Source organism: Aquila chrysaetos, chromosome 2 (genome assembly GCF_900496995.4).
Source record: "Aquila chrysaetos chrysaetos chromosome 2, bAquChr1.4, whole genome shotgun sequence".
NCBI lineage: Eukaryota > Metazoa > Chordata > Aves > Accipitriformes > Accipitridae > Aquila > Aquila chrysaetos.
The window spans coordinates 42,648,075-42,673,877 of NC_044005.1; the positions used below are offsets into that span (position 1 = coordinate 42,648,075).

A 25,803-nucleotide genomic window follows, 5' to 3' on the forward strand; every position below is an offset into this window, starting at 1 on the left:
GTTTTTCCTAATAGGAGCGATGTAGTGGCCTGCTGATCTCACCAGCTGGACTGCCCAGGCCTTTGTGCTTTTACTAAGTCTGGCTTCCCAAAGCAGAAGCCTCATGTGCCGTGTGATCCCAAATGAGGACTCCATCCACCTCCGCGCAGCTCTTGTTGCCTCATCCCCATGCACCTACATGTCAAGTCCCGTGTCCTTACCGGCACGCTTAGGTCCCGGCACTGTGCGGCGCACTGAGGAGGCAGCTTAGGTGGCTCAAGCCATTGCTTCCCGCAAGGCAGAAGCTGCCGTTGCTCAATAAGACTCAAATAACTACCAACAGTAACTGTGGCTCTTAAGCTGGGGTGCGTGTGTGACATTTCGACACCGTTTATCCCAGAGAAGCTTTCCCAGCAGAAACCCCAAAGAGGCCACGAGGAGGTATACACGCTGCACTTTACAGCAACAGCAGGAGGACCTCCCTCGAGACGCATTGGCAAGAAGGGGATAGTGTGCTCGGAAATAAAATTACCAGACTTTTATTTTGACCATATATCTCCCGGCAGCGCTGGCTGCCAGGAATCGGCTAGGAACAAACTGAAAGAATGTCACGTAGTTTTATCTCAGGCACTGAGATCAGTTTGGCTTTCCAGTCTTAACTTGATTGCGCTCTGTGCTTGGATACTTAATTCTTTCCTTCTCCCTCCTGCAAATAACTCTTTTACCTTCAGGAAATGGTTTATATCCCATGAATGTGGATTATATTTTCTGTTAACAATGTCATTACCATTATTAAAACCGCTGCTTCCATATGCCCATGGGTCTTTTAAGGTTCTGCCTGGATTTGTCACACTGCAATCAATATACACTGGTTGGTAGTTTATCATTACATACAGTCACAGTTTTATGCTACTTGCAGTACTCGTATCAATTAATTAGTTGTGAATGCTTGAAGCAGAAAGCTAAAATCTTTGCCCAAAGTGCCTTGCTGCCTGAATAGAATACATTGGCATTAGCATTAAGAGACCTGGCCATGTAGGACGATACCTAAACTATTCACAGCAGGACTATAATATGAAGATGCATGCTGTTTCTTGAGGGAGGACTCTTGCCTACTTCCTCTCTCCTCTGGTACCAAACAGTAAATTGTTATAAGGCTTTAGGAAAACCCTTGCATCCTTAAATATGGGACATCATAGAAGTGCAGTGGGTTAAATGTTTATTACACCTTTCCAGCAGGGAAATCTGGGCTAGGTGTATGAGACTGCTCCAGTCCTGGGCTCCCACAAAAAGAAATTTCATGGTAACTGTTGGTCTGGGAGGGTGAAAGCCAGGACACGCAGATTTTGTTCTTCCAAGGACTCTGAGCAAGCGACATTAAGAAACTCATGGAGTTACCAAGCAAGCGTGTGTGTCCCCACCCCATAACCCAAACCAAACCCCTATCTACCTAGTATAATTCAATGTCTATGAATAGCATGCTTTTCCCCAGAACACCTTTAAATGCCTTAAGCTTTCCTACTTCCCCAGGGAAGATCTGCAAGCACAGCAATGAGTTCTGCTGACCACCCCGATGCCCTAAGTCCTGCCCAGGCCCAGCCCATGCATGTCCCTGGAGGACTGTACGTGGCACAGGGCAATCCTGAGGCACGTTACCAGCGTTAGCCAAAAGAATTTGGCACCCAAAGCAATTAAAAATGATGATAGGGACAATTTAGCAGGACTGTTTGTTTGTACACTGTAGGTTAGACAGGTTTACTTGTTTTGGGAAGTGGAGGTTTTGACCTGAAATGCACGTTAGACCACAAAAGAAATATTTCTCTATACACTGGGGCTGCTGAAGGTTATTTTTCTCTTAAGAGAATTGGTGCATTAGCAACATGCTGTACCTGGAAATTTTTAGCAGCTGTGGACAGCCTCCTGTCTCTTCAAGAGGGGAAAACTCAGTAATTGCTGTGGTTTTAGAAATGTAGCTCCTCCCCGCGAGCAGAGGCATAACTGCCAGTGCTCTTCCAGGGAGAAGTCCAAGCCTGGAAGAAGAAAAGCATTCAGCACAGGGCTGCTGGTGGCTTTGTGTTTTCTCTTACTGTGCCTCAGCCTGGATATGCAAGAGGATTCAGCTGGGATTCTCATCATCATGTACTTTAAATCCTTATGCCTAAGAGGTATAACAATATAGGAAAGTGGCAGGATGCAATTAAAGCTGGGCATGCATTTTTGTCCAGAGACCAAACACGCTCACGTCTGGAGGTCCACCCCCTGCAGTGGGCTCATAGACAGCAGTTTCAGCTCTGATTCTGAATTCTCTTTTTTCAGCAGTCAGGATGAAGCAGAGCAGATCCAAAAGGGGAAGAAAGAGACTCTTGGTGCAACTCAAAATAACATGGCACTGAGACTGTTCACCTGAGACGCAGACTCAAGTCCTGCCATGCCAGACTGAGCCCAGGCTCCTGAGGCTAACAAAGGAGCGATCAGATGAACCCTCCAGCATGGGACCTGTTTAGCCCTTTTTTTTTGCTTAAATACCTATCTATTCATGCAAGCATTTGGATTTTAGACTCCACTTGTTAAGGTACAGTGCAATCATGAAGAAGAATATCTTTTCTTCCCCTACTTATCTCTGTTTCTGAGCCAAAGAAAAGTTACCTAGCATGAAGCTGGGGAGAAATGGCATTTTTTCACCCAGGACAGCATAGCGGCTGGGGGCTCTCGCCTGACAGGTGGAAGCTAAAGCTTCAAGTCCTTAACAACTCCTCTGACAAGGACTTCAGCCGTGGTCCTTTTTTAGCCAGACTGAAGCATGACTCTTGCTTGTTGCTTACAGTCTTCTCTGCATTGACTAGTTTTCCAGTGGGAGGGATGGAGAGTGCGCAACACTGAGTTTATGTAAATATTTTATGGGTACATGCAACATTGAGAGTTTAAATTTGTGTTCAGACTGATTCAGATCAGTCACTTACATCAAAGTGATCTAATCATTTTTTTTTTTTTTTTGGCTAGTCCAGCTCTTTCATCTGCTGTACCTCTGCTGGAGCCACTGCCTGTCACAAAAAATACAGCAAATGAAAGTAAGTAATGGGAAACTAGTGCGTTTTCCTTTATTGATAATTTTTAACTGCTTTTACAAAAAAAAATAAAAACCTTTTCTTTTTTAAACTTAGGTATTTTAAACTCACCGTTTAATTGATAACAGTAAAGTTCAGTGAAAGGCAGGCTTCTGTCCACGTTTAAATCAAACCACCAAGAGGCAAAATAAAGCTGTGCCTTGGCTGTGGCCCAGTACAGTTGCTTTCCTGCCCTGCCTTGTGCCATTCCACTGAAGAGGGTTTTACTGCAGGAGGTAGATTTTGTTCCACTTTTTTCCAAGCTTTCAATGCCTTTGTAAACCAGAATATCCTCCCTCTGATTTTTCCACTCAATCTTGAAACTATAAATGCCCTACAAAGTGCTCAGCAGGCATCTAGCATATGTAGTGCTACTATAACTGGGAAAAAATGTAGTCTTGTGTTTAAGCGCATAAAGACTGTCATGGGTCTGGTGCTCCTTTGCAATATTTTATTTTTAATTAATATATTATTAAACAGTTAAAAGACACAAGCAAGCAATTTCTATAAAGAGTAGCTAACAGTTATAAGAACAAACTTTTGCTTCCTTTGTGTTTGGCAGCAGATAGCAAGCCCTGTATCTGGGGGGGGGGGGGTCCAGCAAAACGTTCATCTGAGAGCAGTGATCTGGGGTGCATTTCAGATGATGAGGTTTTTGCGCACATGCATTCATCTTCAGTGGTGAAGCAAACATAACGCCAGAACAGCAAGGCCCAGTTTATAAGCATGCCATGTGCCTTTTCACACATGCCTTTTTATGGTGAGATGCAGAGAGACAGCTTTCTCCTTACAGTGCCTGCTTTGGTTTTCATGCACTCCGCTCAAACAGCCATTCGACAGCATGTGGCACAAGGCCAGGCAAGACTGGGGACAAGGAAGAAACATACAACCTTCGGGGAAAAACCATACAACCTTCGGGGAACAAACACACGACGTTTCAGTGGTCCATTCCCTTAGACTCCACGTACACCCTAAAGGAAAAAAGGACCAGGGAGCAGACCTGAGCGCAGGTCACTGATCAGCCGTACGTCACTGCAGCTATGCCCTATAGTTTTGTGGGTTTGGGGCTGTGCAAATTAGCATGCTCTGAACCAGAGCCTAGGGGCGCTTTGGGGGACAGCACGCGCCAGCCACCGCTTCCCAACAAGCTGCGTGGAGAAGACTGGACAAGCATGGATAAGGTGTGGGTCCCTCCACCCTGCAGAGTCCTCCAGCAGCCTCTGCCCTCACAAATGCCCTCCAGGTCCTCCTGCCACCCCGTCAGGCCAGCGACACGCTCCCTCAATGTCACGCTACAAAACCAAAAAAACCCAACCAAAACAACAACAAAAAAAACCCACTCTGATGGGCAACGATACAGCCCTCACATAATTTCAGGTTCTGAAATGCAAAAATATATTTTAAAAAAACTATTATCATTTAAGGCTACAGGGGTACCACGTGGGGCCCCAAGGAGATCAAGGGGTACATGCTTGTCTGAGCCTCTGGGCTGCAAGATTAAACAGCAGTCTCTGGCTCTACTTTAAGCGTTGGCACAACCTTGGGTGACAGTTCTCCTGGCAAAGGGAGAGTCACACCACCTTCCCACCTCCCTCCCTACCCACAGCTCCCTCCCTCACTCTATAACAGGGTTTAACAGTCCCTCAGAAAAGTTATTCTCCACTGACTGTGGGTTACCTGAAAACCCTGTGGGATTTTTGGCTCGTTCACATTTTAGTGGGCATTTCTGTTTGCATTAGCAGCACTACGAATGCATCAAGCACGCCCCAGTTATCAGTCTGTGGAGCATTTAGAGAGACCCGATTTTCTCAGCGCGGCTGAGCTGACTCGCTGATGGGCACGTGCTGCCGAGGTTCACGAGGGTTACGGATCACTCGCTGTAGCCCATGAACAAAACAGGGATATCTTTTTGCAGCAGCAGAGCATAAAAATTAGGTACATGAGGTAAAACAGTGTTCCTATTTACAATATGGATGATATGTAAACGAAAGGCAATTCCGTAACATCATTGGTGGTCTTGTTCCTGACGAATCTGCTGTATCTCGGCGGGGGGTGCCCTGAATCTCTGTTCCTGAAGGCCAAGTCTTCCAGCTTCAGTTCGATATTGGTTTAGAAAGGTCAAATTGACCTAAATTGGTCAAAAGAAATGCCAGTCTGTTGCAGAGAACACCAGTATCCCTGACTGAACCGAGTCCTTTAACCACTGCAGCAGCAAAGCTGCTATCGGCTGCTATTATTGAGACTCCCCACAAGCTGTTCAGCCCCCAGCCCTCTCCTCCAGCTCAGCCCTTTGCACCTCCTGTGTAACAGCTTAATGCTGGCAGACACAAGCAATAATTTGATGCCCCAAGCGCATCAACGCAGTAAGGGCACGGAGACGGGCGGCATCACTCGCTCCTTGTCCATCCTTTCTGCTCCTGCTGCCCGGCCAAGGTGAGCAGGGGGTCAAACACCCACTGGCTATGGGGCCAAGCGGTGGACCCCGGGTGAATCAGGGTTTTCCAGGCCACGGGACGTGGGAGCACACAGCCTCTTCACAGTCCTGCTGGAATCAGGTTTTGTTCTGCGCAAGCAGGTTATAGGAAGGGGTTTCTTCATAGGACCAGCCAGAGGAGCACGAAAACGGTGCACACAGCCGCATGTGCTTGTATGTGCATATACCTGCACCGCTGCGTTCTGTGCCAGGACGTGCTGCTCTCCTACACGAAGGTAGCAGATCCTGCTGGTAGGACTCTCTCTTTTGGGATAGTACCCTGCTGCCGACTCACCTTTCAGCTCAAAATGGCTCTTTATTTTTTCCTTGCAGCCAGTATCCGATTAGTTCTTATCTCCTCATGGTCTGAATTCAGTCGTACAGTTGCATTCCAGCTGTTAAGACTCCTCAGGTTTTGCATGGTATTCCTTAGCTCAGTAAATAGGCATTGTACAAGGAATATTGCTGGAGCTTATTCGTTGCCATTGCTTGCAGCAGCAGAAGCATTTAGTAGATGCAGGGTTCAGGCAAAGAAGCCTTTTGTAAATGCTCTCCCTCTGAGCTTGAATACTGTCTGCATATACCAAAAAGGCAGACCCCTGTTTCTCTTTCTCTGTCTAATTTTGGATTTCAAGTAAAATTCTAGATATCAAGTAAATTTCCAACACAGAAGAAATGTATAAGATTTTCCTTGGTGGTCCGATGAATATGCTGTGTTTGGATTAAATATGCCAGAAGCAGGTCCAAATCCTTCAGTGTTAGGAAGTCTGGAAACTTCTCTGACTTCTGTGGAGCTCTGTTTTGTATTGCACAGCATCCTTCCCTACCATCTTTTTAATATAGTGGAGGGCTATAAAGATGTTCCGAGCTCCTAGTTCAAGGCAAAGTCTCTCACTGCACTCCAAAGCAAATGAATACCAGGCATCATTTTTCCAAGTATTTTCCCCCAGCAAGGAGGTGTAATAAAGAATTTCCTTTTTTTATTTGTGCTCTATTTTAGTGTAGCACCTATTAAAAATACCTTGCCTATGAAGTTAGGGATAGAAGACTGTAAAGGGAAAAAATCTTCTGGGTGTGAAAATACAATGGCTATGCACTCTGTTAGTGAGTTATGTTATCCTACATTCAGTTTACATACGTAAGGAGCACCAGCTTATGTCTTGGTCATGATTATTAAATTAAATGTACTTGTAATTATTCCCCTCGAGTTTTTGGTATCAAAAGCTTGTTTCAGGCTCTTGACATTTTAATGCGTAAAGGTACTACCTGTATAAATCAATATAATCACTCATTTCTTATGCAGAATTTTTTCTCCAGCCAATGCTCAAAAGAACTGTACTCGCTCTCTGCAGCTAATGTCCTCTCTCTTTGAAATGTAACTGCCCAGCTCGTGGCAGTCTGGTGCAGCATTTCTGTGCCAAACTCTTGCAGGGGAATGGAAAAAAGGAATAATTTCTATATCAGCAAGGGGAATCAGCCAGACAGAATGCAATTGTCCACATTGCGGTCTGGCCGTTGTTCACAGATATATATGACTCTTTGGCCTGACTTCAAAGCTGAGCCCACCAATTCAGTGCAAATTCTAGTTGCTCAGCCTATCTGAAAATCTGGACATTACTGAATGCAAATGGCCAGGACTTGGTTTGTAACAAAGCATTGAAAAGACACCGACAATGGGCTCAGGATTGAGGGGACAGGCGCATATGAAGTACTATCACTATCACCACCACCATATTCTATAACACCAGGGAGATCCCAGAAGGTCTCTGCTAACCAGGACCATAATTTCTTAACAAGTAAGACGACAGTGTGAGGCTCTCGTGGTCTGAAAACTTGGGGGGAGGAGATTAAATAAACCCTTTTGAAAGCTAGGAACTTGAACAAGGCAAGATGAGAAATGTACAGGTTTCCTCAGTTTCCTGCAAATAACGAACACTGTGATGTGTTATAATGTGACTGTGACATGTTATAACGTAACTGTGATGTGTTGTAATGTGATTGTCGTAGCCTTCAGTGGGGAACACTGCAAAAACCCAGCCTAGGGGTATCCAGCTCCAGAGTGGCTGGGGAGATTCCCAGTCCTGCTGCTTCTCCTCCGTTCTACAGCACTCCGGATTGCCTGGAGGAGCAGGTCTTTGTTATTGAGGATGTTGTATTTGCTCAGGTTCACAAGTTTGTCAAAATTTTCAGAGGAGTAGATTAGCCTAATGAGGTAATAGGGTGAGCAGTTGTTCTCCAGATTTACTTTGCCCTCTTCCATCTCTGAGAGACAGCGCTTTACTCCTGCAGAGAAAGACAAAAGCCACCACAGTGAGCTAAATCTGGGGCACAAAACACATGGTGTTGGAGGGGACTGATCTACTTGGCAGAACCTGCTGTTTAAAACAGCCTCCGGGAAAGATTGCACCCCTCCACAGCTTGAAAGAGCCATTCCTGGTCAGCTTTCCCAGCCGCTCCTCCTTCCCCCTCCTGCTAAAGCTCAGACCTGGAAATCCCTCAGCAGGGCTGGCAGGATTTGTCCTGTCCCTGCAGACAGTCATTCATTCCTGGGCAGCGTGCCGCTGGGTCCACATCCTTTCCCAAACCCTGTAAGTCTGACTCTCAGTCAAGCCACACACCCGGAACACCTTTCAAAATCCACGATCAGACCTCGATTAACGGTGATGAGAGCACATCTGCCAGCTAGAGCGAGTGGACAACCTAGTACATACAAGGAGGCCTTGTGATGCTGACCACGCGGGATTGCCTGTTGCAGAGTGCAGAGGTGCGGAGGGAACAGAGCACCCCACATCAGCCCCTCATCCTTCAACTCAGTCTCAGGTTAACCCAGCCTCTTGGAGTTGCCAACATCCATCCTCCCTCTTAGGTCAATCTTTTTGCTTAAAAGGACACCCTAATCACCTCCACCAGGGACAGCAGCAGCTTCATATTTATGCTTCTACAAAATGTTGAGAGTTACATTTTTTCTCCGTTTTTTACCTATCTCTTTGCAGTCTGAACCAAATATGCCCAAACCACACGTGTATTGTGAGATGGCTGTCAGCAGGGCTACAAACACACTGCTGAGATATTCCTTATGATGTCTCCCAGAACCGCATGAAAACGACACAAGAATTTTGTTTGAGACATAGAAAGTTTTAGTCTAACCTAGTGGTTTCTGGGCAGTGTGATCTCAGGGTGCTGGGCACAGGCTGTCACTAGAATTGGCTGTATTAAAAATGTCCCAGTTTTGCTTCATTGAGCCTCCCAATATTCACAGCCATATTATCTGTGCTATCCACATCCAGATACAGCTGCATCTGCCTCAAGCACAGAAAAGCACAGTCTATAGTTGCATTGTAAATGGGCACTTCACAAGCTGATTCTCTTTTCTAGAATTTAAATAGTTAAAAGCAAGAAAAATAAGTACCCACATTCCACAAGGTGTCTCTCAGCCATCTAGAAATGAAAAGCTCCACTGTTAAACTTGAAATCCACGCAAGCAGGTTGCCAAGTACCCTCCTCCCCCAACCACCCACATCAGTTGCTGGCTGTCAGCTTGATTGATGAGTCACCGGCTGCTCGGAACACGCAGGTGAGCATCACAGCTCACGAATTTGGGCCTGGAGCGCTGAGAAGCTGCAGCAGCTGCTTTGCTCTGCATAATCTCATCCATCTTTCATTCACAGAGACTCTAAAACACTCACCTATTTTACCTGCTAGCCACTGCTCGATGGCCGTATCGCACTATGCATTGCCATTTGGGCCATCTCCAGCCTCCACCGAACAAGCCTAGTTCCCTCTACTGGGTATGTCTTCTCTTCATCCATAGAGTTTCTAAACGTGATTTTGCTGGTGTATCTCTTACTGCACATATTCTCTGAGCATTGGTGAACATCATAACAGAAAAGGAGCTTTACTTAACCTGTTTTGCTGCTGTTCATAACCTTCCCCAAATGCTCCCTCAGAGACATCCATTTTGCTGTGGTCCCAATACCACAACATAACGCTCTGTCTGCTGTGCTGAGCAGTAGCGAGGGAGAGCAGAAGTTCCTCATGGCCTGATAGCTCAAAAGGTGGTGTGTGAGATACTGCAGGGTTCATTGCTGTAAGAGCTCCAGCACAGAGGAAGGTCTCAGGTTAAGGAAGTCAGACAGCAGAGGCACCAACAAGATACTGCCTGTCTGATGTTTGCAGAGTATCCCACAAGCTGTTGGAAAAACCCAGTCTATCCTGGGGGTCTCTTGTACTAACGTGGCCTTTGCTGCTTCGTGCCCGCATTCAAAGACAACACCTGAGGGCAGATCCCACTGTCCAGGGTCTCTTGGGCCTCCACCACGGAACCAACCCAACTGCATATGTCCCCATGGCAAAGCCACGTTTGTTGTTGAATCCCCTGGAGAAAGGGAGGAAGGATATGAGCTGTGTTACCTGGGACGCTTAGGGTCTTGCTGTCTGTTAATCATGTGCACAGAGCTGCCAAACTCATGCGCAAAGCTTTTCAGCAAGTACAGGACAAGGCCCTTCTCTGTGAGCTAATGCAGGGTTTCCCTTGTGTGCACCACAGACTAACAGAGCTTTTCTGGCAGCTTTTTCTATTCACTGTCTTTTAATAAAGCAAGTAACCTCCTTCTCCCACAATGCTTGCAACAACACCATATAAATGCCTTGGCCGAGGTAGGACGATCAGTAACTTTCATGCTTCTTACCATTATGCCAACTAAACATTGCATCCCCTCCACCTCCTACTATTTACTGTTCTGAACATGTTCTCAACAGAACTGCTTGACCCAGCTGTTAGCAGCCATGTGCCTGTTCCTTCTGCTCTGACTCTTGGGCCACAAACATCATTCTTACTATTGCTGGAGAGACTTGCTAATTCTCTCCATCTAGATGGTGGTTGGCACAAAGGCAGGAGAGTATGGGAGAAGCAACCAGCGCCCAGCTGCTTGCTCACTGCTAGGTCTTAAATTGATGGGGGGAAGCTGAGGGAAGAAGCAGTTGGCAGATGTTCTCAGTCTCTTCTAGATCGAGGAGGAATTCTGGCCCTATGCTTTCCCCAACATCTTACCATTGCAAGTGCTGCTTTCTCCAGTATGCCTTGCAGGGTGAGTTGTGGCTTAAAGCCTTGTTCTGTCCTGTGTCTTACTCAACATCACTGAGTCTGCTGTGGTTTGCTAACCTGCCTCTTGAGCGGTACGTGGAGGCAAATCAGTAGAGACATGGACCTGCCTCAGCTACCTCTGTCACATCATGGTGTACTGGATGAGAGAAACAGTTTCACTCTGTATATGGGGAACACAATCCCAGTTTTGGTGAGAAGGTTAACATGATGAGGTTAACAGGAAAAGAGTTGACAGCTCCTGCTCTGCCATGGTGGAAACTCATGCACTTTGAGCTGAATGCAGTAACCTAAACCTGGCCTGACAGGTGAGTGGGCATGCTCATTCATAGCTCAATGGAAGAGGCAAATATACATGTATGACTGTGATGTGTAGGAGACAGGATGGTCTCACTCACACAAAAGCTGTGCCCTTGCTTAAAATTATTGCTACAAAGGACAAATAAGATCCATGCTGTGGAAAGACAAATGGCCCGAACTCAACTAGAAAGTATAGTTTTGTTGACTGAACTTACCAGGCTCCTTGAATTCCTTAAAGGTGTCATTCACCAGGGGGAAATGGATTACTATGGGTGCTCTGGGGTCCTCCGCATCCGAAAACACGTAACATTCCTTTGGGTTCTTCTCTTCTTCTTTACTTATCTCCACTTTGGGGAATGGGATTTTTTGTATCTTGCAATATTTGTATGTCATCTCTAATTGCTGTGGACACAGAATGTCATTGCCTTAAAGCTAACACTAAGACAAGAATCAGGTTTAGTGAGGTATCACAGAAATACTGTGGCAACTTAATTCAGTCCCTAGAATCACTCTGCAATGAATGTGTAGTCCAAAGCAGCCACAGTATAACCCTACTTTCTGCCACCACTCACCACAAGTCAGAAGATGCTTCTTATCACCCTATAATGTTTTTTACAGCTAGAGGGAATGACCAAAAGCCACCCTTAGAATTTGTCATGAGGACAGACCAGGAGAGATCAAGGTCATTTCTCCAGCAACCGTTACTGCAATTCCCTGAGGATCCTAGGAAGTGCATGCTGCAATCCACTACAGAGAAGAAAGCCAAACGGTTTCTATAGTTCTCGTCTTGAAGGAAGTTTCTTTCCTCACGGTGACTGGTTTGCTCTTGAGTGTACGATCAAGACTTAGACAGCCACTTACTTCAAAGTTTTAATAACACAAGAAGAGTTTTACCAGGGCTGCAAGGAGCGGAGCATGTTAATCTCACCTTGAACACATTCCCCAAACCATAATCAAGCGAGATAATGACATCTACATTCCTCTCTGGCTTGAAAAGTGCTGCACCACTGGTGTTGATGAAATAGCCAACATCTATCAGGCAAAGATATTTCTGCAGCGGTGTCAGATTGTTAGGGAAAGAGTCCAGCACGGTGTCTGAAAAACATTTTGAACATAGTTAGTGGTGCATCGGTAGGAAAGGAGGAGTCAGTAATTCTGTCTGTGCTACGTGTTAAGGGCAGCCCCTTGGTTGCCCTCAAGACCAGGCTCACCTCCCTCCACAACGCGAGCCCACAAACGTGGCCTCAGGAGCACGCCCTCCAAACTGCACGTCTGAGCAATCCTGTCCTGTCACCACACTCCCCCGGGCACACTCACAAAGGCAGGCCGTGAGGCGGCCAGGCAGAGGCAGGTGAGAGACAGACTCCACTGGCCTCACAGCTGCTCTGGGGAGTGATTTTTCACAGAATACAGACTTTAGCCGATTTTTTTTTTCCCCTAAGAACTGGGAAAAATGCAAACAACAAAAACAGTTTCACAGTGTAGCAACAAATCTAACAAATGCAGCACATCACTGCACTTTCGCATTGCTCTCTTTTGGCTTTTGCAGTCTCGGGACTAGACTCCTCTCCCAGGGTGAAAAATCTGACTTCAACCCGCTTTCAGTGATCTCTCATATAAATTATCTTAGCCATGCTGCAAAAAAATACCACATCATGCACACAGCATCCCCTACCAACAGCTTAAAATTGCTTGAATTGCTCAAATTAATTAAACCACACATTAACACCTAAAGGAGCCAAAAGGGGATTATACCAACTGGCAAGTTGCGATTTAAAGACAGTTTCTGATAGCTAGACTCTTTATTTCTCTGCTAGCAACCCCACCAGCCTGCCCTGTAGACAGCAAGTCCACTATTGTTCCCCTGGTACCATTTCCAGTTCCATGGAATAAGAAACATTTTGCCATGGTTTTAAATATCAAAATAGTGGTTTAAGAGTGTTCCTCAAGTTCACAAAATGAGGTAGCAAAGTCCAGAGCAGACCCCCTGAGCCTTAAATCATTTGTGCTTCAGTATTTTAAGAAACTGTTGATCACAGAAATACTGCAGGTAAGTTCCAGCATTTCACTTCTTTCAATCTCTCTGCCTCCTTGACCTCGTTCTGTAGTGTTGATTTAAACCATGCAGAATAACTTTAGCTTGTTCCATAGCCTGGAATGTTTGACAGCAGCTTGAAGTAATAACTTATATTTTTTCCATTCCCTCACTGTCAGGTCTTTACAAAATTATTTGCTTATTTTAGCATTCATGGCTGCTGGGAATTCACAGATTCTGCTGTAATGAGAGACATTTGCTTGCAGTCCCTCACAGAAGAAACAGAGCATACTTTTTAGTTTTACTTGGCCTGGTGAATATTTTCAGTTGAAATTCCATTACTTCCATTTTCTTATCATGGAGATGGAACTGTGAAGCATTTATTCATGTCTGGATATGTGAATTAGAAGTAGGTATTTCCTTGGGAGAGTCTCTTGTTCCATCCCACACCCAAAAAGGGACTTTAAAAAAGTCCTGCCTCAGGAATTCCCTTGAAAGCATGAACCCTACTGTAAATGCATTACACTAATTCCAGGCTACGAGTTCTCAAATTTCTCACCATGAAAATTAGGCTTTTCACATGGCATTTAAAGTCTTGGTTTAATGTGTCAGATAACCTGAGCTGCAGGGAAGCCTTTAAAACAGACCTATATTCTGGAGACTTCACCTACCATGAGACTATCACTTCTGCTCACAGAACTGGCATCTCCTCTTGCTCCTAGAGATGGATCCATACCTGGTTTTAGCTTGGTCTCATGCAGGCAGCCAAAAGAGGATACAAAATCTGCTAATTTTTCCCACTCCAGACTTTCAGTTTCCCTTTTCCCACTCCAGACTTCATGCTTCCCACTTATTTTACTTTATTTGTAGAATATCTACCCTGAGTTAGTCTTTAGCGTCCCTATGCTCTCTTCCTCCAAATCCTCCTTGAAATCTGCTTCTACCCATTTGCCTTTACAAAATTGCTAGTCAACAAATGTAAGGAAAATTATTTTTTTTAACATTTACGGACTGACAATCTTATCCTTCATCCACCTTCTCAAGCTACTTGCTTGCTCCTTCTCTCACCCACCCTTCTTATGCTACTTGTTTTCTCCTTCTCTCACTTGTTTTCTTAGAGCAGACTCTTTTAGGACATGGACTTTTTGCTTAATGGACATTTTGAAAGCACTTAGCACACTCTGGGCTCTGCCTCAGTCCACAAAAAAGCCCTACCATCTCTTGCCACTGTCAGGAAATCATGTAGCAATGGGAACCAGGGACAAAAAGTGTTTTAACTTGAATGAAACAGGGGACAGAAAACACAAGTTGCCAAAGAGAAGGACTGAGAGGAGGCAGAGAACACATGTTCTCTTGCTGAAGTCAGATTAACCTTAATAATGTGGGGTTCTCCCACACTGTTCCCTGCTCATGGAATAAATGAGGACACTGGGATTACGGGAAGATTTGTGATGCACAAAACCTCAGCTCCATCACCTTGCTATCATTTCACAGATTGTTTCATAGGTTTTGAGCTAAAACTGTTACAACTGTTTACTTTGCCTGCCTGCAGAGCACAGCCCATAGAAAATTGCTGTTCAATTTATACATCAAGTCTACGCATTCTGTTTGTTTAATATATACAGTCTAAACCTATGTGGCTTTAGCTCTCTGTTGCTGGCTCTTGGTATTTCTGTTTCTGAAGGGTTAAAGAGAGCTCTCTGGATGGATAAGTCATCAGGCAGAAATACCACACATAAGGGCATCCTTCATCTTCTTCCTTCATCTGATCCACATAATAACCTGCTATTTTATGCTTCCGGTGTTACCTTTGTTTCTTGACCTCAAAAGATTCTACCCTTTCTGAATCTTTTGACTACTGTACCTATGCAGAGTGACAAACTTCCTGTAAAAGAGCATGCTTTGACAAAAATTACAGATATCTTCAGGAGGTGAAAGAGTGGCCCATGGACTAGTTCATTTTAACCTGTTACCCTAAAGAAACAGACACCATGAACACAGTTCCATCTCAACAGATTTCCAAACCCTGAGAAAATATCTCTAAATGTGAGATTTCCAAAGTCTAAAAAAAAAAAAATCTGAGATGTTACCTGCACACTGCAGCTAACTCTTTGTTGCAGTTACCTTTCCATTCAATAAATTTTTTCTGATGGATATAATCCTTATGAAATTCTAAGCCTCTCAGGAAGTTATGAGACTTTCCCAATAGTGGACGCTTGGTCATAATGTCCTGAAACATTTCATACAATTTCCCTGACAGACAAGACGGAGGCTCGATGATAGTGACATCATCCTCAGGGGAATGTTTGTCTGAAATAGAGAAGGAAACGTGAGAAAAAACATCAGCAATCTGTTCTGCCAGGCACCTTTACCGGCTAGCTGCCCTTGCTGTCTTCCTGTGGGTCCCTCCCATCCCTGTTTCTTGCAGACAGCCTGAAAACATATGCACATGACCAATCCCATTTAAACAAAGATATATTTGGTTTTGTTTAAAGCAAGCACAGCTTTTGTCTTTTACTCTTTCAAATGACACACCGGCTTTGTACTTTTGCCTACAAGTAAAAGCCACCCTTCTCATTTGCAGTCATGGGAGGAGCCATTTAACAGACCATGAGCAAATCTTAAATGAAAAACATTTGTAACTAGCATGAATTGTGCCTCTGGGTTTAAAATAAAATAAAATAAAATAAAATTAGATGAGATGAAAATATCACATAGTGATCATTCTGATACAGGTGAAAATCACGCTGGAAGATCCACAGTGAGGCAACACAACATGCAGCAATTTAGGGAGAACATGTGAGAGATTATTCACAAACAGTAGCAATAGTGTATCGTAATCCTTTCCTGAATAGGAAGCACTGTCCGGTCAAAAACAAATACTGATTTTGAAACTCTTACCTATATCTACCATATCTTTGGCCCATCGTTCCCAGAATTCACTTGAATTTGAGGACCAGTACAAGCCATCCAGCAAATTCCTTGTAAAGATGTTTGTCCAAAGACCTGCAAGGCAAACCACATGGGAAAAATACTGCACCACCACATGTTGACCACCGACTATTACAAGCATCCATGCTACGTATTATTGGCCCACGTGAACTGGCCCTGACATGACACAGCTTAAGCAGTAGGTCTCACAGAGTTCAAACATAATGGTGTCAGCAGTTCAGTGCTCTTTCTCAAGAGATAACTACACACAGACCATTCACTGTATAGTACAGAGTAACAAAATAAGAGGTATCAGTCACCCAAACGATGTTTTAGAGTGTTTACTGTGTACTTGTGAAAGAAAGCAGGCTTTGAAAGCATGGTGAAGCCAAATAAGCATGAGGCCCTCCTTTAAACTGATTTATTCTTTAAATTGATCTAAGACCCATTTTTTCCTTTCAGGCATGTTTTGTTTCTGTGCAGTTCAACTGGTCCAGGATCAAAATAGAATTGGCTCCATATGTGAGTCTGCTTTTGGAAAAGAAAGAACTATCCTTTGTCATTAAGACCCATGCCAGGTACTCGCAGGAGGAACAAATTCAATCTCTAGCAGACTTCACAGTGAGAGAAACACAATTTTTGTCTCCACTGGACCCTTGTTTTTGGTATCAAAAATGGCTAAAATTCTGACAAGGATCTAAAATCTGCCTGGGGCAGATGGATTCCTCTGACCAGCTGCTTTTCCCCTTTTCTTCACCTTTGGAGGCAGAACAGCCAGTCAAAGCAGTTGTTGGAGGTTAAAAGGGCTTCCTTCATCCTTGTAGGCAGGGAAGATTAGTGACACCATTCTCAACCCACAAAGCTCAGATGGTTCTCACCTTTGTGGGTTGTTCTAGATGAGTTATATTTTATTTTTAGCTCCTTCCAATTCTACCCCAGCAATGCGTTATCTAGAAATGTAGTTGATGAAGTTGAAGAGCTGATGACTGGTCAGGGAAGAAAGGCTTATTATTTCCTCAACTTGCCTTCTCCACCTTCTTGTTTGGTTCAGAAAATGGAGAGGGGAACCATGCTGCAACTTTCCCAAATCTGCCCAGCTTAAAAGGGAGGACAGGAGGAAAGAAGCTTTACAAAGAGCAGAAGTGTACAAAACGGGTAAAAAGCCCAATGAATCAAGACCTAGAGCAGACCTGCTGGCAAGGAGTGTTGTACACAGACCAGTGGCTAGCTAGTACCATGCTTTCTACCATGTTGTGATTAACTATATTGCACTGCTAGGTCACCTTCCAGATAGCAGATCCGAGATTCTGGCAGCTTCTTCACTCGCCTTCCCATGAAAAATTCACTGTCAAAATATTCTGAACGAATGGAGGCTCCGTATTTTGGTATGGCCACCTCGTAAGGAGAGAACTCCGCCCACTCTACGAAAGAATTGACACATGGCATGTTTATTGTAATAAGAATAAGAAAACAAAACCTTCCCCTGTGGATAAAGCAATCCACAAGCTCCATGGATCTTGCTTGTCTCAGCAGCTCTGTACTATCAGTAGCTTTGTATTGCAAACTACACTGTCTAGTTCCATACAAACTGAGAGATGATTTGCATACAGAAGGAACTAGATTTTTCACATCAGAAAGAGTCTAACATTAGCTTCAAAAGCTTGGCTATATATTTCTACATAAAGATTCTAGGATCCCACTTGCCTCTGTAAATCAAGAGCATCAAATGTACAACATGCAAGTGATCCAACCTGCATGGAATGACTAGCAAGAAACCTCTACTAACCCAAACCCATCAGTCTATGTGATATAACAAAGCAGCCTGAAGACACATCAGCTCCAAACTAGAAAGTATCACAGTGTGGGCATGGCTGTGCAGTTTCCTGATTCAAGCTGTACTGCACAGGTATTGCAGTAGAACAGTAGCTATAAACCTAACCAAATGTAAGTACTACCTGTTTTTTCTTTCCAGTATCTGCTCATTTCAAAACCTTTTGTTGAATGTAGGCTGTGTCCATTTAAAGGGTGTCATATCACCCCCATCATAGCAATCATACTCCATTCTATTTTCATACGCTTATCACCGTAGTATTTAGGGAAGTGACAATTACATTTCACAGCACTTCTACAAACTAAGGAACCGTCACATGAAAAAAAAAAGATCACATGATTTGCCCCCACTCACTCACGATGTCTGTGGCAAAACTAGAACTTCAGCCCAGACCTTCAGAAATGCCCTGTTTGTGCCTGAGGATGTTATCCAGCAGGTCTGCTCTTTCTAATCAACACCCAGACAAACATTTTATTAAAAGATGAATACTGAGTCAGGGCAAGCAACAGATGTATTCCCCTTTTATTCTCCACACACATGCACCCTCCCTCCAAATTCTCTTTAGTCCCTATTCAGAGTCAGAAGAAACTCTAGGAATACTTACCTCTAAATTTGAAAGTACTGAACTTTTCCTCTTTCACATTGAGGACTGCATAGAAAGGCAATGGGTTTTGTCCATGCTCCAATGCCTTGCGCTGGTCTGTGAGTTTGTACTTTCTTGGCTACTCAAAGAGATAAAAAAATCACAGGAAACCTCTGGAAGAGCATAAGGCAAAAGCACTGACACAATCTACCTGAGTACAGATAGATAACAGATGTTTTACAACCTAGAGGAATCTGTGAGTCACATTTTTATGAGAGACCTGTTCCTTCATGTTCCTGCACTTTCCTTCCTGGTTGCCTTTTTGATACCTAGTAACCGCTTCATTAATATCTAAGTGCCTTGATTGCCTGCATCCCACAGATCTTTACTAAGCCTGAGACTAATGTTCACATGAGGACAGATTACTTTAGCTCTTAAGTGTCCAACTAGAAACAGACTTTAAAAGACATGAATTTTCAGGGGGGGTTGCTCAGTTCTTTCTGAAAGTTTGCCTACTGAAGTTGCTAGCTGTTGGGCACCCTAGTACAGAGGCAGCTTCAAACCATTAGCTATGCTGGAAAATCCTGGCTACAAGATCCTCTGTCATTGTTTACAAATCACACTGGGATGCCTCAGTCACTTTGGATTTGTTCCACACATTATGTCATGCCCTCAAAGAGTAAAATGCTAAAGAAAATGAGTGGATGTTTCCCAGATGTGTGGCAGGACCATGTACATACCCGTTCATGTAAGAACATTTCCTGAACAAGCGACCACAGAGTTGTAAAAGATGACACATGTCCTGCTTTTGCCCTTTCAGCGAGTTCCTTGTGATAATACTTCAGATGCTCTATAGACATAAGGTTGAGCTTGCATTTTGTCACTTGTTCTTTTACTGCCTTAAGTGGCCCCTCCAGAGTCTTCTGTGACCAGTCGGCATGCTCATACAGGTCTGCTAGGGTCCTAAAGAACAGAAATGTGGGAAAATCATCCATTTCTTTGGACGGTTTTGGAAAATTACTATATTTACCCAACCACTTTCATCAAAGAAGAGAATCAGCAAGCCTAAACTGAAGTTATGATCAAGAGCCAACAGTAATAGGGGGAATTACATTCACTTATTAACAATGTCAGACTTTGAAAGCAATGCATCTCTCTCACTGTGTGGAAATGTAGCGTCACAGTCATTCCAAATACAAATCTCATTTTCTGTACGCACCATGTCGAGCCAGAAGCCCCGGTGATATAGGTAACACAGTCCAACAGATGTAGCTTCTGAAGAGCTAAGAGGTGCCCAAACATAGCTGACATTGCTCTGAGGCCTCCGCCTGTTGCCATAACAGCTATTACCGGGACCTATTCAAAACATAAGTATTATCTTCAAAAAGTTACTCACTTGCCTACTTGGAAAAGTCTAATTACAGCTCTTACAATTTCCTCAGCGGACTTCATTGGAGGACAATGAAATTACATCAACATTCAGCCAGTCTTTACCTGTACTTTCTTTAAATTAACCTCCAGATACTCAGTGGGTTCCCTTAACCCCAAAGCTTGGGTAAGTTTGAACATGCAGTGATTTTAACTTTCCTTCCTCCCCTTGTTCTTTATAATTGGAATTGCAATGATTAATAACAGATAATTATATGATTTTGTTATAAATAACAAAAATTGTAATAAATGTAATTAAGAATGGATTCAAGGAAGCCCTGAGCGGAGTTAAAAAAAATATATTAAGCAAACAAAATGATTCTTTGGACAGCATCCATTCAACAAATACAATTCCAGCAAGACAATAAATGTTCACTTAAAAATTCACCCTGGATCTTGGCAACAAAACATATTTCAGCAGGAGCTTGTAATAAAACATTCTTTCTCCACCCTGAAGAATTCTGACTTTTTGTAAAAAGTGTTCTAAAAATGAAAAAAAAAGGTAAGCCTAAAGAAGGGACATTACAATGATTTCATAAATATCTATGTGAAGTGAATTTCAAATACTCCTGTTTTCCTACTTGGTTTGGGTTGTCTGGCTAGGCTGTGTCTAACACAATGTACCAATGCCTCGGATCTTGCTGACCTGCTGCATCACACTGTTGGAAATGCTGACTTTGAAGGGTGGTATATTATGTCCTTGGGAATTTGACCCATTGAAAAGAATGGAGGCATGAATAGCTGAGCTGAAATTTTAGATGATTATGGGGTATGCCACATGGAGAACTTCTGTTCTGCTGCCATTCAAATCGATGGGTTTGTCATCAACATGCAAAAACTACTAGAAATTTTGTGGGGAGTTGTGCCGATCCTAATTCAATAGACCCACACCCCATGCTTGGATTCCAACTCACAGACCTCGTGTCCATGTAGATCTCTTTCCAGGTGAAGAACCCTTTTCAGGGCACCGGCAACCACTCTCTTCCTTTTTTGCAAGAATTCTTGCTCTTCTCGGCACAGATCATACCCTAAGCGCACATCTAGTTTTTCTGTGCTAAAACATAAATAAATTCAGAGGCACAGGATTGGTGTTTAAAACATATATGGGTCTATTTTCAGCAACTGCAGTCTACTAAATATCATAAAAAAATCATGATTCACTGTTCAGATTTAGAGACAGAAATGCAGCTTCCAGTTTCAAAGAAACTGCTTTGCTTCTACATGGTCTCTTTATTTTCTGATGTTTCAGTGTATGTTTTACTGCCATCTAAGGATAGCAAATATGAAAAAAGAAAGGCTTCTTTGTGTCTTTCAGTAGCTTTGTAAGCTGAATCCTTTCTATTTCTGTTTCATATAATTTCTGAGCAAAGGGTGACTTGAACCTAACAAAGTCTTTCATGGGGATTTGTACCACAGATTTATGCAGAAACAGTACCATGAAAAATATATTCAAATAATTTTGGTTTCTTTGTTGTCTGTCTCATTATTTTACAGTGTAACATTTCATCTTCCCTAGCTCGTGCTTCTTTCTATTGATATCACCAGAGCCACAAATCTATTTTCTTAGGAATACTTGTGTGGTTTGAGTAATGTATGGACTCTGGATGTTTTGCTTATTTCAAATTCCCTTTTCCCTCTGTCTTCTTCCCGCTTCTGTGTCCCTTTTGAAGAAGCCTCCAATCTCAGTCTTTGGTTCTTTGATGCAGAGGACACTCAGTGACTAAGTTGCTCACTGTTTGAAATTATCATAATTTTTTTTTTGCATCTTGGCATGACTCTCTTGCCCCAAGGACATTTAACTTTGATCTGTTCTGGTGACTCTTCAATGTTGAATGAGCTATTCTTATATTTTGACCCTAGTCTTGTGCATTCCTTGTATCTAAATAAAGGATACTCCGTTCTAGAATTCACAGTTCAAAGAGCAATAAAACCTTTAGAGAAAAAAACAGTCCCTTACCAATCATTTAGTTGGAGGTACAACTGCAGTGGCACATTCTGTAAACAAAGAAATGAGAGCAGGAACATGAATGACTGGGAAAAAATAGAGGCTTGAAATCCAGATTTTCAGTGCGTCCTGGAATGCCCCACCACTACCACTCTGCATACAGTTTTTTGGAAAGCTGTAGCGGGAAAGAGAAGGAAAGCAACTAAACACCAAACATATTCTACAGAGAAGCAAAAGAGGGAGGAGGAGTCAAAGTGGCTAGATGAACGGGCTGTGAAACAGGATTTCTTCCTCACTGTGAATATACCTCCATGAACCATCCTAACCCAGCAGCAGTATCCCATTGCCACCTTCCTATTCTTGAGGATGAAGAGCAGCACCCAGATAAAGACAGTGACAGAAGAGGGAATACAAGTCACCACATCCTTCCAAAAAGCTACTGGAGGCAAAAGAGAGTCCAAACAGAGGGGTGGGGAATCACTAGTGGCGAAACAGACATTCATTCTCCCTTCTCTTTAGGGGAAAGGCTGCCGAGAAATTCTTCTCTTATTTTTGCCTTTTGTTTGCTGCAAGGTCTGGGAAAGCATGTCTGGCTATTGTTAACAGATTCATCTGGCCACACAGCAGCATTACTACTGCTTTTAAAGCACCTTAGAGTTGTATCTCTCCAACAGTTACCATCATGACTGTACACATAGAAGAATGTGACAGACTTGTTCTCTGAGGGTAAGATTCAACTCATCTAACTTTAGCCATCTAAAACTTAGATATATAGACTGAGCTACGGACTTGATAAAGAGCACTGGGGCATCCCAAAGTCTTGCTAGGGGTATTGAAAAGTTTCCTTTAATTGTGTAAGGACAGCAAAGTTGGTCTGAAATGCATCTAAAACTGGCTAGGATGAATTCCCAATTATTGATTCTATTGACTGAAAATTGGTATTTCTCTGAGAAAGCTAACCTTTTTCACAGAAAACTTGTATTTGCACAAAATTCTCACTCAGACTTACTAAATGAATTATTTTTTTTAAAATGTTATGGTGTTAAATACTGAGGGTTACTCTACTGCTCTCTCCAAAAGATCATATAAATGGTGAAGCACTTACATGTCTTACAGGGAGGGTTATTTTCACTTTATGTCCAACAGGGAGAAATTTCAGTGGTACTGTTAAGGTGTCACTTAAATTACTATTGTCATCTTCCTTATCAGAAACTTTCTACAGAGAACAAAAAACATGGTTTTTATTCACAGAATAGGAACAATCCAGTTCTTTACTGTTTTGGTGACACTGGAAATAAGCAAGCAGTACGAACAGTGGTATTGTATTGTGCCCATTACCTGCAGCCTGACTTTTAGAACTGGCTCCCAAGCCTTCACGCAATGGAAGTAGAAAGTATCTGTGTCGTCTGTTGTTTTCTGTGTTCCCTCATGAGATGCAGACACCGTAAGCACAAGATTTTTACCCTCTAGTGAAAACAGATTTGTTTAGAGAATAATACCACTGTTCAGGCAAAATAGCTAACAAAGTTGGCAAACTTTCCGCTGGAGTCATTCTCTGTGATGACTCCTTTGTAAGCTGCCACACTGGCAAGTGTCCTACAGCACAGGAACTGGTAGTCCTTCCTTTACCCCATAGCTTGGAGTGCTCCCAGAGTCAGCACTCTCTCATACTTCCACCAGCAAAGTTTACTGTGTCCAAACTTGATAGCTTCAAGGAAAAGACACAGAGAACAGCATTACAACTGGAGGCAGTTCAGGGACTTTTACTGCATTACATTTTGTTAGTCGTCTCCGCATCCTGAAGTGCCTCCATCTGGGTCTGAATGACTATGATAGGGTTGATTTGGTCATATCCTCACTTCACAGAGAAATTGGCATACCTTTCAAATATCTCCTGCTTTCGTTAATGTCCAATTGCACTTCCAAGCAGCAAACCTCACGGGACTGTAAAAGACAAGAGTGGTAAAGTGTGAGGATAGCAAATGCCACATCTGAAGCAAATAATGAAACATCATGCAGACAACCACTACCTATAATACAGAGCCAACTAAACTGGTCTCAGTGCTGGAAGCAATCCAGTTGCACAAGAGTAAATTCAGAGCTCATTATCCCAGGACAGTAGCCCAGCTACACTGCTTCAGAACTAACTTGTCCATACAGTGGTGCATTGTCAGAGGTTGTTATACCCATTCAAGTTATCCCAAAATCAGGAAACTCTGTACAACACACTGTTGCCCAAACAGCTCCACATATATCTGATAATTATTTAGGAAGGGTGGGGGAAAACATCTGATGATGAGTTTCTGTGTATTGTGGCAGTGATTAGTCTACAAAGCATCTTCTTGCTGGTCCTGATGTAGGGAGATCATGGATTTATTCCATGCTACCCTCCACCTGAGTCATTCTAATTCACCTTTAATAACTTATGCCAGGACAGTTTTCCAAGCCATTTCAGGAACAACGCATGCCAATCATTACAGCTCTTATGCCTCACACAGAAAATGAGGGGGAAAGAACAGAATATGTGTTACTTTGCCTCAGGGGTATTAAAGGCTAGCATCTGGAAATCATGTGCAGGCTTGGAGTGGTTGGCATGAAGTACTTTGTACTCCTTAGCTGCAGGGCCAGCCCAAGGAGATAGGTAATGTACCACATGCTGACTAATAACAAAAGAGGACTCTACGTTTCAATGACTAAAATAACTCTTTATTAAAAAACTCATTTCCCAAAAAGCTGTTACATTAGATAACCTTCCAGTCCTAAGTACACTGAATACTTACTACTGCCTTCCACAGACTCATCTGTTTTATAACCTTTGTTTTTCTTGCCAAGTGCCATACTGTACTACATGAAACACAAGAGTTTTCACTTTGAACACCAACATATATGGGGTTCTGCAACATCAACAAACCACAGCTGGGCAAAATATTGACATCTGTAATACCTGAGGACTTCAAGAAACACAACTTCTATTTTTGCATGGAGAGGGCAACAGTTAAGCCATAACGAATGGGAATTGTCGCACATCTTTCACTTTGTAATGCACACCATGCTCTTATCTATCATAGTAGATTCTGTTCTCTCTATAAAATGTCAGATGGCTGGGGGGAAGAGGAGAGAATCAAAATGAAGGAAAAGTCACTCCAAGCTAAATTCGTATGTGAACCTTACCACTAGGACATCATTGGTAATGAGGTGCTCTGCAGGGCCAGGACTGAAAAGACAGAATCAAAAAAACCAAACAAAAACTGTGTGAGCATCTGGTATTTTTTTAAAAATAGCAGTTTTATGACCTTTCCTGCTTAAAACTGAATATAGTTATGTTAGTATCAAAATCTTTTTTCTAAAAGGCGTAATACACGATCACCTGCTAAGCACATGAACCAAAATGTAGTAGCCAAACAAGAAGAAAGGCAGGAGAGCCCATAAAAATACCAGTGCTTGAAACTCTATGCTAAGATACAGCAGAACAAAGACATATTGGTCTATGTGGAACCATGTCCTGCTATTAACAAATGACCATATGACTTGAGGAAAGCAGAGACTACTATTAGTGTATTCTGCAAATACTTATTAGGAAGGACATTTCTGACTGTTCCAGATTATAATTTACAACTGATCACAAATGAACGGCAAATAAGAATTAGCTCCCACTGTGCTATGTGTATGACTGGAAAACACAGAGGTAAGTAATAGGAAGTCTTTGTCCCAGACATTTTACCTTGTAAGACCTAGGTCTGTCACTGAATGGATGTAGTTATTTAACATTGTGAGTAACCTACAGAGTCTATTAACAGCATCTCTCATTAACGCCAATACTCCAACATCACCATGTTACACACATTCATAAGTGCTTTCATATATCTGAAAGGACGATTAAAGTTATGTAGTATGTAATCTCTGACCTTCTGCAAAGTCCAGGGTATCAAGCACCACTTCCAGCCTTAAAACTTCTATTTCAGCTGTAGAATGTATTTAAATGTAAATAACTAGGCTTGACTTCCAAGGATGGAGAATCCCCCACACGCCTTATAACTTGAATGGTGAAAGATGTTCTCTTATTTCTAGTCTGAATCTACTCAGTCCAGTTTCC

The 25,803-nt window shown here is 43.0% G+C and overlaps 1 protein-coding gene across 6 annotated transcripts in view; it reads right to left on the reverse strand.

The window, feature by feature from the left end:
• Window positions 1-3,520: 3,520 nt before the first annotated feature.
• The window catches only part of LOC115350857 (cytosolic phospholipase A2 beta-like), a 58,161-nt gene continuing 35,878 nt past the window's right edge, over window positions 3,521-25,803 (reverse strand). For all 6 annotated transcript variants that reach the window (XM_041129258.1, XM_030036905.2, XM_030036914.2 and 3 more), the window contains 15 exons: window positions 24,882-24,924; window positions 23,591-23,654; window positions 23,049-23,176; window positions 22,816-22,926; window positions 21,723-21,760; window positions 20,684-20,819; window positions 19,557-19,693; window positions 19,078-19,300; window positions 18,359-18,476; window positions 17,207-17,344; window positions 15,894-15,998; window positions 15,117-15,302; window positions 11,886-12,052; window positions 11,173-11,359; window positions 3,521-7,839 (listed from right to left, as the gene is read on the reverse strand). In XM_041129258.1, the coding sequence (XP_040985192.1) occupies window positions 7,595-7,839; window positions 11,173-11,359; window positions 11,886-12,052; window positions 15,117-15,302; window positions 15,894-15,998; window positions 17,207-17,344; window positions 18,359-18,476; window positions 19,078-19,300; window positions 19,557-19,693; window positions 20,684-20,819; window positions 21,723-21,760; window positions 22,816-22,926; window positions 23,049-23,176; window positions 23,591-23,654; window positions 24,882-24,924 (2,026 nt within the window). In that variant the 3' untranslated portion in view covers window positions 3,521-7,594. The remainder of the gene's footprint in view (window positions 7,840-11,172; window positions 11,360-11,885; window positions 12,053-15,116; window positions 15,303-15,893; window positions 15,999-17,206; window positions 17,345-18,358; window positions 18,477-19,077; window positions 19,301-19,556; window positions 19,694-20,683; window positions 20,820-21,722; window positions 21,761-22,815; window positions 22,927-23,048; window positions 23,177-23,590; window positions 23,655-24,881; window positions 24,925-25,803) is intronic.